The sequence below is a fragment of the Enhydra lutris genome, unplaced genomic scaffold (assembly GCF_002288905.1).
Source record: "Enhydra lutris kenyoni isolate GAN:26980312 unplaced genomic scaffold, ASM228890v2 scaffoldscaffold25, whole genome shotgun sequence".
In the NCBI taxonomy this organism is placed as follows: domain Eukaryota; kingdom Metazoa; phylum Chordata; class Mammalia; order Carnivora; family Mustelidae; genus Enhydra; species Enhydra lutris.
This window is the reverse complement of record NW_019154109.1, coordinates 6,088,569-6,101,700: the sequence shown is the minus strand read 5'-3', so window position 1 is coordinate 6,101,700 and position 13,132 is coordinate 6,088,569. Positions and strand designations below refer to the sequence as shown.

Sequence of the window (13,132 nt, the reverse complement as noted above, 5' to 3'; positions counted from 1 at the left end):
TTTATTTGACAGAGATCACAAGTAGACAGAGAGAGGCAGGCAGAGAGTGAGGGGGGGAGGCAGGCTCCCTGCCAAGCAGAGAGCCCAATGTGGGACTTGATCCCAGGACCCCGAGATCATGACCTGAGCCGAAAGCAGAGACACAACCCACTGAGCCACCCAGGTGCCCCATAATTTTTCTTTTTAAAGATTTATTTATTTATTTATGAGAGAAAGAGAGAGAGAGAGAGAGAGAGAGAGCGAGCGCACGCATGTGGGAACACAAGCAGGGGGAGCAGCAGGCCGAGGGAGAGGGAGCAAGGAGCCAGATGTGGGACTACTGAGATCGTGACCTGAGCCGAAGGCAGCTGCTTAACCAACTGCGCCACCCAGGCACCCCATTAATACAGCATAATTTTTATTCCTTTAAGTATTCTACTGTGGACATTTAAGTTGTTTGCAGTTTTCTCTACTTACAGGTAGCATAATACTTTTCCTTGTCTGATTATTTCCTCATGACAGCAGTTCTTCTAAGAATCTGTAGCAGTAGATATGTTAAGGACGATTCTTTAAAATTAGTCTTGCATGGCAGTCTTCACCACCACCCCCAAACTTAACTTTAATTTTATAATAAAAGTTAAGGTAACTAAGAAATTACATATAAAAATTTAGTTTATGGATGTTTTGACGTTAATACAGCTATTTTGTAAAAAGATAACCTTTATGGAATAGAGGAATTTTGATTCTTTCAAAGTCAGTGATTTTTGCGGGGGGCTCCTGTCTGGCTCAGTCCGAAGAGCATGTGATTCTTGATCTTGGGGTGGTGAGTTGGAGCCGTCTGTTGGGTGTAGAGATTACTAAAAATAAATGACCTTTATTTTATTTATTTACTTTTTAAAAATACTTATTTGTCTTTTTTTGTCTTTAATTTATTTGTTTGACAGAGAGAGACACAGCGAGAGAGGGAACACAAGCAGGGGAAGTGGGAGAGGGGGAAGCAGGCTTCCCATCAAGTAGGGAGCCTGATGCGGGGCTCATTGCAGGACTTGATCCCAGGACTCTGGGATCATGACCCAAGCTGCAGGCAGCCGCTTAAGGACTGAGCCACCCAGGGGCCCCGTGAATAAACTTGAAAGGCAGGGCGCCCCCCTTTCAAGTTTATTCACGGGGCCCCTGGGTGGCTCAGTGGGTTAAAGCCTCTGCCTTCGGCTCAGGTCATGATCCCGGGGTCCTGGGATCGAGCCCCGCATCGGGCTCTCTGCTCAGCGGGGAGACTGCTTCCCTTCCTCTCTCTGCCTGCCTCTCTGCCTACTTGTGATCTCTGTCTGTCAAATAAATAAATAAAATCTTAAAAAAAAAAAAAAAACTTGAAAGGCAGGGGTTTTTCAACAACTTGCAGTTCAGTAACTACTCATTTGAAAGGTGTGAAGAGGCGTGTGCGCAAGCTGCATCATTTGTATGGGGAAGGGTAATCATACATATTCTGCTGTTCTGGTGGAAAAAAGGTTAACTATTATCCATGTTCTATTTTATTTAACTGGTTAGAGATAGTGTGTTTTACCCACCTGGGGTTTTAACAGAATTTTTTTAAAATGTCAGAATTATAAATTCTTCTAATCAAAGCGTTTGCTTCTCCCTTAGGATTGGCAGCCGCCATTTGCGTGTGATGTTGACAAACTTCATTTTACTCCACGTATCCAGAGGCTGAATGAATTGGAGGTAATATCTTAACTGTTGTTCTGGTGGACTGTATACCAGAGGGACTTTCTTTGAGGAATCTCTGTCACAAATCTAGTGGTTTTAGTGAAGCTAAATTATGGCCAATTATTGATAATCGTGGTAAAACAAATGGCAGTAAGGGTAAGGCCCTCGTAGCAATCAAGATTTCATTAAAAACACCAATTGTAGTCAATCATTGTTGGCCTCTTAATTCATACACATCTTTCTAAGTTTAGGTGACAGCCACAAGAATTTAGATTTTGAAAGGAATGTACTTTGAGAACCATCTAATGGAAAAGATTTCCAGCTCTAATTTTCTTCCAAATACACATTTTTACTTAGACTTAATAACACACTTTAATTTCCTAAGAAGGGGTGAGGAATACTTACTTGGGTATTCTCTAGAGAAGAGATGATGTTTGTTCAATTTCTTTGCTACTGAAACCCTAAAGTACAGGGTGAATGAGAGTTGCGTGTTGATAACCCTGAAATAATGTTTACATCAACCTTTTTCTAATCTGATTTTTTTTTAAAGATTTTTATTTATTTATTTGAGAGAGGGACAGTGAGAGAGAGCATGAAGGGGGGTAGGTCAGAGGGAGAAACAGACTCCCTGTGGAGCCGGGAGCCCAATGCCGGACTCGATCTTGAAACCCTGGGATCATGACCCGAGCCGAAGGCAGCCGCCCAACCAACTGAGCCATCCAGGTGCCTTCTAATCTGATTTTAACATTGAATCATGTTTTGCTTTTTTATTAGAAAAACCAAACCTTTTTAACTTAAATGGAGCACATGTTCATTGGGATCCTGTAGTAGTAGCATGGATTTGGTGGTAGTAGAATCTAGTGTCTGTATTTTTAAGTTGAGCTCCAAAGATACAAAAAGGGTACTAACTTTGAGGTCTTGGACTGTGTTTGGGAACATCTGAACATTCATCTCAGTTTTGCCCTTGAGCAAGATAAAACTCCTAAAACTGTCTGACTTAAAGTTAATTTTCAAAGAGGGGAAAGAAAAATGACAAAAAAAATTTTTTTAATGAATTACAGACAACAGTAATAAAAGGAATAACATTTAATTAAGAAAGTGTCTCCTGGGGCACCTTGGTGGCTCAGTCGGTTAAGGGTCTGCTTTCAGCCCAGGTCATGATCCCAGGGTCCTGTGATGGAGTCCCACATCAGGCCCCTTGCTCCGCGGGGAGCCTGCTTCTCCCTCTGCCTGCCGCTCCCCCTGCTTGTGCGCTTGCTCTCTCTCTCTCTCTCTCTGACAAATAAAATCTTTAAGAAAAACATTTTTTTTTTTTTTTAATTAAAAAAAAAAAAAAGTGTGGGGGCGCCTGGGTGGCTTGGGGTAAAGCCTCTGCCTTCGGCTCAGGTCATGATTCCAGGATCCTGGGATCGAGCCCCACAGTTGGGCTCTCTGCTCGGCAGGGAGCCTGCTTCCTCCTCTCTCTCTGCCTGCCTCTCTGCCTACTTGTGATCTCTGTCTGTCAAATAAATAAATAAAATCTTTAAAAACAAACAAACAAAAAAAAGTGTCTCCTTGGGGCGCCTGGTGGCTCAGTTGGTTAAGCAGTTGCCTTCAGCTCAGGTCATGATCTCAGGGTTCTGGGATTGAGCCCCACATCAGGCTCTCTGCTCAACAGGGAGCATGCTTCTCCCTCTCTCTCTGCTTGCCTCTCTGCCTACATCTGCCTACTTGTCATTTCTCTGTCAAATAAATAAATAAATCTTAAAAAAAAAAGTGTCTCCTAGTTTTCTGTTACCTTATCAGGACTCATAAAATTGATACGGAATCACTGTTGTAAAATCTGTTTTTAGATTTGTGTTTGAGAAAATAAGAAAATTTGTGCTTGGAAAGAACAGACCTTCAAAATACCCCAATTAAGATGCCTCCTTAGCGCAGTGGGCAGTGTGTCAAGTCTCATAAAATACCCGAATTGTAAAAAGACCTAGAGGGGCATATAGAAACTTATTTGTCATATAATTTTAACCAATAACAAAATTGTGCTCAAGTCCTCTATAAGTGAAGCCCTTTTCAGAGTGCCTACTTAAGGGAGGCTTACTTTGTTTAACTCTTTGCTTACACATGGTAGGCACTGAATTAAATTTTTGTTGAGTTAATGTATAATTATTCAACCATCTTTATTTTGTATATTTTTTTGCAATTTCTCTATTGGATTTAGGAGTGATACTTCTTCACTTAAATATCTTTTTTTTTTTTAAAGATTTTTTTATTTTAGAGAGAGAAAGAGCATGAGTGGGGGCGCAGAGGGAGAGAATTCAAGCAGTCTCTGCACTGAGCACAGAGCGCCATGTGGGTTCAGTCTCAGTACCCTGAAATGACCTGAGCCGAAAGGAAAAGTTAGATGCTCAACCCACGGTGCCACCCAGGCACACCTCACTTAAATATTCTAAGAGTGAAAATACCACACACAGGATTTTTAAAATAAGCTAGGTGAGATTAAAATTCATTTCTTTGTCATTTAGGCTCAAACTCGAGTAAAACTGAATTTCTTGGACCAGATTGCAAAGTACTGGGAGTTACAGGGAAGTACTCTGAAAATTCCACATGTGGAGAGGAAGATCTTGGACTTGTTTCAGCTCAATAAGGTAAGAGGCCAACGGCCATCTCCCTCATTTTAGTGCTTTTCTGCCAGCATAAATTTGATCTTCCTAATCTTAAAAAAAAAAAAGTTATTGTTTGAAATGTAAAATGAAATTCTCCATTCACTTGAGTGATAATTAGGCTCTATTTGTCAGGTCTGAAAGCCTCGTGAAATATTTTGCTGCTACCTTTTGTGGGTATCATTTTAAAACTTAACAATATTTCTGTAAGATACTCCTTTCTGTTTTATTATAGCTAAAACAACTGGGGCTTAGGGAGAAAATTGACCGAGCTCTAAAGGCTGATACCTGAAATTCAGGTTTACTTTAGCGTAAAGCCTACGTTTTTTTCCCCAAAATGGTGCCATCTCTCCCACTCCTTAGTTTATGGAGATTTTTGAAGGTCACTGCGTTAGACCAAGGATTTGTTCTTTGTTACGGATTTAATTGTTGGTCTAATTCTTCCTCCCAGAAAATCTTGACTGCTCTGGGGAGCTGAGAAGTAGCTTTTGGGGGTACAAAATGTTTATGGACTGTATTGTCAAAAGTGATCTTCTAATTTTCTAGCTTGAAATAAGTAATGCATATATATTTTCATCTGACTTGGGAAATGTATTTTTAAAAATTACCACAGCCAAGAACATTCTGTTCTTGGAGTTGTACCTAGGTAAGAGGGAATTAGAAGTGATTTCTATATAGACATTTCTGATTTCTTTTGCTGTTAACAGTTAGTTGCAGAAGAAGGTGGATTTACAGTTGTTTGCAAGGATAGAAAATGGACCAAAATTGCCACCAAGATGGGATTTGCTCCTGGCAAAGCTGTGGGGTCCCATATCAGAGGGCATTATGAACGCATCCTCAATCCCTACAACTTGTTCCTGTCAGGAGACAGTTTGAGGGTGAGTATTCAGGTCAACTTTAACCTGGTGGTTTTTTTGTTTTGTTTTAAAGATTTTATTTATTTGACAGAGAGAAAGATCACAAGTAGGCAGAAAGGCAGGCAGAGAGAGATGGGGATGCAGGCTCCCTGCTGAGCAGAGAGCCCGACGCGGGGCTCCATTCCACGACCCTGAGATCATGACCTGAGCCAAAGGCAGAGGCCTAACCCACTGAGCCACCCAGGCACCCCAACTTTAACCTGTTTTATTTCACAGCTTATTGGTATGTTGTCTTTCAGGGTGAATGAAGAGGCCTTAATTAATTCTCTGTGGAAGACTTTTTTTTTTGAATTGTTGAGAAGATTTTGTTTTGTGAATTTTTCTTCCAGTGTTTGTGTTGTTCTGTTTTGAGAGCAGCCATACTTAGAAGTTTGTTTCTGGAACGAATATATTTGTGGAGGAAATAGCCTTTTGCTGTCCGAGGCTGAAGTCTGTGTTTAACTTCACGAAAACTGCCGTCTTCCTTATGACAGGTTGATTATTACTTTGTTATGGTTCATGCTTTTGCATTCACGTACGTTGGCGATCATATTCCTAATTGTCACATGAAAGTACGACCTGTGAAATAACTTGCCTACCTGTTCTCTGGCCAGCTGAAATCTCCAAGGAGATTTTCAGATACAATGCTGATGGGGGTAAAAGGTAGGGGACTTAATAATGGCTAGATAGCTAATGGATCCTTCTTCTAATAGTTCCTGGGTAGCCATGTTTGTTCTTACAAAGATGATATCTGCCAGCTTACTCAAATAGGAACTTTTTGTTGTAATTAAAGTATAACTGTATTATAAAATATTCCTACTTATTTCAAGACACTGATGGAAAGAGTAATGTCATAATCCGTTTATACCCTTTGAGTTATTCTAAGGCAAGAGCTGTAAGCCCTGTAATTTTAAGAATTGTTACTGTGCTGTAGTGAAGTTAGAAAGTTAATAACATAGTTTCAGAGGGTAAACTACTAATCAGAACTCTGTCTTGATATTAGAGATGTACCATCTGTAATGCTCAAATCCTATAGATTTTTATAGCATTGCATTTTTCTTTCCTTTCTCCCTTCTCGATTCCAGGAGAGCTTTCTTTTCAGCTTAGAAGAACATGATCAGTCTGATATTCAGAAAGTTGTCATTTTTAAATATATACATGTGAATGTTTAATGAACCCAGGGATGAAATTATTTAGAATGTTGTATTTGGAATCTATAAGTCTCTGTTTTATAGTCAGCTCTATATACAGTTGCCTACAGTAGATTTTCTCCTTCATAACCTTTCCGTTTCAGTGTGGAAGTCACAATGAGTAAGAGGAAAGAGTCTGCCTGCTTTATGGGTTGGCAACATTTTAAGAATATCTGTAAACTTAGGTAGTGTAAGTTTCATAGTTGAAAAGAATGTAAGCATTTATTCAATTGTCGTTTGAAGGGGAGTGGGTATTTAAAGATACTTTTTACAAACATTACGTTTACAACACAGATAAATACTTATTGAAGGGCCCGTTGTGTGCCAAGTATGTTCTAGGCACTGAAAGGTGTTCATTGCAGAAAACTTAAAAACAAAGGAAAGTGCGATGAAAATAAAATCACTCTTTAATCCTTTCACCTGTTTTTTCTTTTAAGGCTCTTTTTATGCATATATATACACACTGGGATTGTATTCTTCATTTACAATATTATAATCTGCTTTTCCTCTGCTTAATATATCATGAGCATTTGCCATGTCCTTGAATATTTTTGAAAGTCTAGTTGAATGACTCTGGCATTCCATTTTTGTAGCTAGACTTGATTTCTCTATTATTGAATGTTATATTATACCTCGATGGCCAGTTTTTGTACCTAATTTTTGGCTCATTTCTGATTTTTGAAAATAACCCTTAGAAAAAGGATAAATAGAATACATATATTTTAAAAGAATGGAGAAAGCAATAGCACAACACACCTATTAGAATGGCCAAATTCAGAACACTGACAGCACAAAGGCTGGCAAGGACAACAGAAGTTTTCATTCATTGCTGGCTGGAATGTTAAAATGACACAGCCATTCTGGAAGACACTTGGCCATTTCTTAGAAAACTAAACATACTCTGTTACCGTACAGTCCAGCAGTCATGTTCTTTGGTATTTACAAAAAGGAGTTGAAAACTTATGTCCACACAAAACCTGCATACAGATGTGTTTTAGCAACTTTATTACTCTTAAGTGCCAAGAGTTGAATGCAACCAGCCTGTCCTTCAGTAGGTAAGTGGATAAATGAATGATGGTGTATCCAGACGATGGAGTATTATATTATTAGGCATTAAAAGGAGATGTAAAAAAAAAAAAAAAAAAAAAAAGAAAAGAAAAAAAGAGATCTCAAGCCATGATAAGACAAGGAGAGGAGCCTTAAATATATATCACTAAGTGAATGAACCAACATGAGAAGACTACACATACTGTGTGATTCCAAACATAGTATTCTAGAAAAGGCAAAACTATAGAAACAGTGAAAAGATCAGTGGTCGCCAGGGGTTTTGGGGCAAGAGGGAGGGCAGGGGTGGGGGAATACTCAGAGCCCAGAGGATTGTTAGAGCAGTAAAGATATCCTCCATGGCATTATACATTTGTCCAAACCTATAGAATGTACACCACAAGTGAACCCTAATGTCACTTATGGACTTCGTAGGTTCATCACTTGTAAGAAATGTACCACTACTCTGGTGGGGGTGGCAACCGTGGGGGAGGCTGTGCGTGGGGGGGGCGCAGGGTGTATAGTAAATCTCCACCTTCATCTCAACTATGCTATAAACCTAAAACTTCTCTAAAAAAAAAAAGGCTTAATATTAAGAGAAAAAAATTACGCCCAACGAAGGAATTGTTGCAAAAGGGTGAACCGAAGCCGAGAGCAAGTTTTGGGAAACTTAATGAAAAGTTGAGTAGAGATGTACTGGTACAGTGGCATGGAGGCTCCACTCCTGTAATCCTGTGTTTTCTTCTGTTTCTCATTTTTATTTTCATTTTCTTTTTTTTCCTTTCCTTTCCTCTTTCTTTCTTTCTTCCTTTCAAGGCTTATTTATTTTAGAGAGGGAGAAGGAAGGAGAAACTCTATGACTCTGCCCTGAGCATGGAGCCCAATGCCAGGCTTGATCTCGCGACCCTGAGATCACAACCTGAGCCAAAAGCAAGAGTTGGATGTTGAACTGACTGTGCCACCCGGGTGCCCCTCTTGTATTTCTGTGTTTTCTAAATGTCTCTGTCTCTGTAGCATGGTGTCCTCATGCTGTGGTATCAGTCACCTCTCAGTCCCACTTTCTCAAAGGTTAAAATTAGTCTGATGTACTAGCAATGGATACAGAGCAGACACATCAGTTGTGTGTTGGGAATTGTGGTTTGGAACAAAATAATAAAACTCTTTGGGTACCTGGATGGCTCTGTCGGTTAAGCATCTGCCTTCAGCTCAGGTATGATCCCCGGGTCCTGGAATCGAGTCCCATCTATGACTCCCTGCTCAGCCGGGAGTCTGCTTGTCCCTCTTCCTGTGCCCCTCCCCTAGCTTGTGCTCTTTCTTGCTCACTCACTCTCTCAACTAAATAAAATCTTTAAAAGGGATACCTCAGTGGCTCAGTTGGCTGAGTTGAGTGCCTGCCTTCGGCTTAGGTCTGCTTCTCCTCTCCCTCTGCCTCCTGTTTCCCCTGCTTGTGCTCTCTCTGTCAAGCAAGTCTTATAAAATATATAAAAATAAAACCTTAAAAAAATAATAAGGCTCTCAATCTCTAAAGTCCTTATAGAACAAAGCAGACCATCGTTTATGGAACTATATAGACTTTGTGAGAGATAGGGACCACATATATAATCTCTTAATTTCCTTTAAAAAAAAAGATTTATTTATTTTAGGGAGAGAGAGAGCATGTGAGTGGGGAAGGAGAGAGGGAGAGAAACAGATTCCCTGCTGAGTGTGGAGCCCTACATGGGGCTCGATCTCAGGACCCTGAGGTCATGACCTGAGCTGAAATCAAGACTCGGATGCTTAGCCAGCTGAGCCACCCAGGTGCTCCTAATCTCTGAATATCTGACCATCTACTTTATAAAAGTTCCTTGATTCAGTTCAGTTTGTTACCTGCATGATCACACATACTGTTAGGTATCACATAGAAAGTTTATAAAATACATAAAAGAGGTTAATTTAGATGATAGGTTTTATTCCCATCTGTATGCTTTCATTAAATATACTCTTAAGTGGGGCGCCTGGGTGGCTCAGTGGGTTAAAGCCTCTGCCTTCATCTCAAGTCATGATCCCAGGGTTCTGGGATCAAACCCCGCATGGGGTTCTCTGCTCAGCGGGGAGCCTGCTTCCTCCTCTCTCTCTGCCTGCCTCTCTGCCTACTTGTGATCTCTGTCAAATAAATAAATAAAATCTTAAAAAAAAATACTCTTAAGAACTTAATTTGAGAACTTACTATGGAATGGAGGGTGGTATTCCATACTAATTTTGTTAACATTTCCAGACAAATCAATATACGAGTTTAATTAAAATGAGCATTCATACACACACACACACACACACACATATACACATGTATATATATACACACACACATATATATATGTTTGTTGTATCTGTGGTAGATTATTTACTTGTTTGGAATATCGAGAAATCTGTATCAGCTTTTTTATAGTGTATTATATTTTTAAAATGTTAGAAATAGGTTTTGTTAGATGATTACTTATCTTTTGCTATTTTTTTTTAAAAGATTTTATTTATTTATTTGACAGACAGAGATCACAAGTAGGCAGAGAGGCGGGCAGAGAGAGAGGAGGAAGCAGGATCCCCCGCAGAGCAGAGAGCCTGATGTGGGGCTCGATCTCAGGACCCTGGGATCCTGACCTGAGCTGAAGGCAGAGGCTTTAACCCACTGAGCCACCCAGGCGCCCCAGCTTTTGTTATTCTTGTATTTCCCACCTTTCTCGGAATTCTTTCTGCAAATGTTAGGAGGAAGGAGCCAATAGTGAGACTGTATAGTAGTAATGGTACCCGTAGAGCCAGGAGTTCTAGAAGAGTATTAATTTACTGTGTCTTACTCTAGCATAGATGATATACCTAAAGTGGTAACAATTTGGAACCTGCTTTTTAAAAAGTGCTTCTTGTGATACAAGGATACTTGTGTCCTATTACAAAGGAGTGTTACTTGAAATTCGTATTAGATTCCATGGTAATATTTTGATGTTACTGTGTTTTGTTGTGTTGGCATTAAGTACCCTCTATCAGCAAGTTTAGAAACAAACTAAAAAATAATCAAAGCAAGAAGAAACTCTTGTCTGATCAGAGCCAGAAGTTATTGCTGTGGGCTCCCTATTAGCCTTTGTCTTGGGAGTTAGACCTTGTAGGAATATGTTGAAGTAAGTAAAACTACTAAGGGAGAACATTTCAGTCTTATTACCTGTTTTTTCAGTTCAGATGATATCTTTGATCACAACATTGTTAGTTATATTTGAAACTGCAGGATTCTAAAATGTAGAAAATCTATTGGGTTCCATATTTTATGACTCTAAACACTATAAAAAATCGAATATTCTTTTTTTTTTTTTTTTAAAGATTTTTTATTTATTTATTTGTCAGAGAGAGAGAGGGAGAGAGAGCGAGCACAGGCAGACAGAATGGCAGGCAGAGGCAGAGGGAGAAGCAGGCTCCCTGACGAGCAAGGAGCCCGATGTGGGACTCGATCCCAGGATGCTGGGATCATGACCTGAGCCGAAGGCAGCTGCTTAACCAACTGAGCCACCCAGGCGTCCCAAAAATCGAATATTCTTAATATGGAAAGTTATTTTGGAAACTCATAAGAAGCCTGTCTAACAGTTTGAGCCTTCTATTAATTGACAGTTGCAAGCACGGATAATGGCGAGTGGTTCATTGGGATGCCTTGAGCCTGCTGTGGCCTGGTATAACCTGATGTCATGAGCAGTTAAATGAGTTAAAGCAACACCATTCACCTACTAAATTTTTTTTTAAACTCTTACGTGTGTGTGTGTGTATATGATTGGTAACTGCAGACTTGTGTTTATTTAGATCTTAAAAATTACAGACTTTTTATGTATCTATGCAAACAACTATAAAATATACCTTGCAAAAATACATTGAAATTCTTTAAAAAGGAGGGGAAATTCATTAATAAATTGTGTTTTATTTCTAGTGTCTGCAGAAGCCAAACCTGAGCACAGACACAAAGGACAAGGAGTACAAACCTCATGATATTCCCCAGAGGCAGTCTGTGCAGCCCTCAGAAACATGCCCCCCAGCCCGACGAGCAAAACGCATGAGAGCAGAGGTGAGAGCCTCATGAGGTTGATCAGACAGAATTCTTGAGCCCTTGTACCAATGTCTGTCTGACCCTGGATTTCTCTCATGCATGTGCTCTTCATAGTTTTGAACCTTGTTAACCTCAGAGAAGGATGCTGTTTGTATTCTAGCTTTTACACTTGGGGAGACTGTACTGTCAAAGCGATAAGGGATTGAAGAGCTCTTACTAGGTTTCTGCTGCCTGAACAGACAGCTGCTTTATTGACAGAGTTTGGAGGAATAGGCATTCATTGTGATGGTGTTTGCTTTGCCTGTTACTGTGATGAAATTAGGCAGTGTTTATTGAGGTTTGAGGCTAGGGAATAGAGAACTGGAAACTTGCCTTTTTTCTTGAACCAGAGAGGTTAGAGGATAGTGGAAACTGTTTTTCTCAGGCTTCCCGAAAAGGAGTATGGAATCTATGGGAGACACTTAAGCTAATACAGGAAATAATTAGGCAGCATGGGGGTGGAGGCTTTGAATATATAAGATGAAAGAACATGAGGGATGATCAGGAGGAATGAACGGATAAGAAAGCCAATTTGCGTCAAGATTTTTCTGCTTTGAAAGGTGTATTTTGCTGGTTACCTTATTTCTGTACAGAGGTGTGAAGGTTTGGGGGTTTTGCCTACCTTAATTGGACATGTAAATGTTAGGAATCAGTGATAATGTATTAGGAACATCTTAGAACTGGGAAGCCTTGTTGCATTAATCAGTTATTTAAATCAGTCGGTCATTAGTAATTATTGGTCAAGATGGGAAAAAAAAAGGGAAAAAGAAAATACCTATTTTGTTTCCTGAAGAAATGGATATAAATAAGGGGATTATTTTTAACTTAGGTAAGTTAGAGATAGGAAAAAATTTAGTAACTCCATTTTTCTGAATTAAGATTGCCTCAGAATAGGAAAATATGGTAATTTGAAGCCCATAAACCTGCTTATATTTCATTAGTCTAAAATATTCTTGTTTGAGCACGTCTTGATCATTAAATGTAGAAGACATGCCCTAGTGCTGTGGGTGCCTAGGTTTGCCTTGATGAGAGATGCAGAGGGTGATAATAGCACCCTGGGAGGGATTTGGTCAGCAGTGGACACCCTGAGTACATACGAATGAACACGGGCAAAAATGATCAAGTGTAGTATTGCAAACTTCACAAAAGTTGTTTTGCTTTATTAGTAAGTATTACCACTTTGGGAAACATTGGAAATTTAGACTGACTTAATGATAGGGGAATCCTTAATACTTTAGTGATGTTAGAAGAGTAGCCTGTGTTAACGCTTTAACAGAAGAATTAATAGAAAATTATTACGGAAGCCGAGTTTTCTGTAAATGCGAGCCAACTTTGGAAGAAGCCAGCAAACTTTTCAAGGCTAATGAAATTATATGATATTTATATAACTAGTAAGGATTTGGCTTAGTGATGACTGAATCAAGCATAAGGTGAGTAGATAAGAACTGGGAAGCTTCTAGGCGGAAAATCAGAGCTGATCCCAGTGGGGTAATGATACTCCCCTGAATTTGTTCCTGATCCTTTGATTCTTCTCTATTTTTTTCTTTCCCTATTTTTTTCTGACCTGTCAAAGTGTAGATACTCTTC

The 13,132-nt window shown here is 39.6% G+C and overlaps 1 protein-coding gene across 2 annotated transcripts in view; it reads left to right on the top strand.

Annotated features, from left to right (window-relative positions):
- Window positions 1–13,132, top strand: part of LOC111150998 (lysine demethylase 5B) — an 88,904-nt gene that overhangs the window by 28,053 nt on the left and 47,719 nt on the right. Inside the window, exons 2-5 of one of the 2 annotated variants that reach the window (XM_022508684.1) lie at window positions 1,621–1,698; window positions 4,185–4,307; window positions 5,030–5,200; window positions 11,390–11,524. In XM_022508684.1, coding sequence (XP_022364392.1) covers window positions 1,621–1,698; window positions 4,185–4,307; window positions 5,030–5,200; window positions 11,390–11,524 — 507 coding nt within the window. The remainder of the gene's footprint in view (window positions 1–1,620; window positions 1,699–4,184; window positions 4,308–5,029; window positions 5,201–11,389; window positions 11,525–13,132) is intronic. The other variant, XM_022508685.1, reaches the window with a different exon arrangement.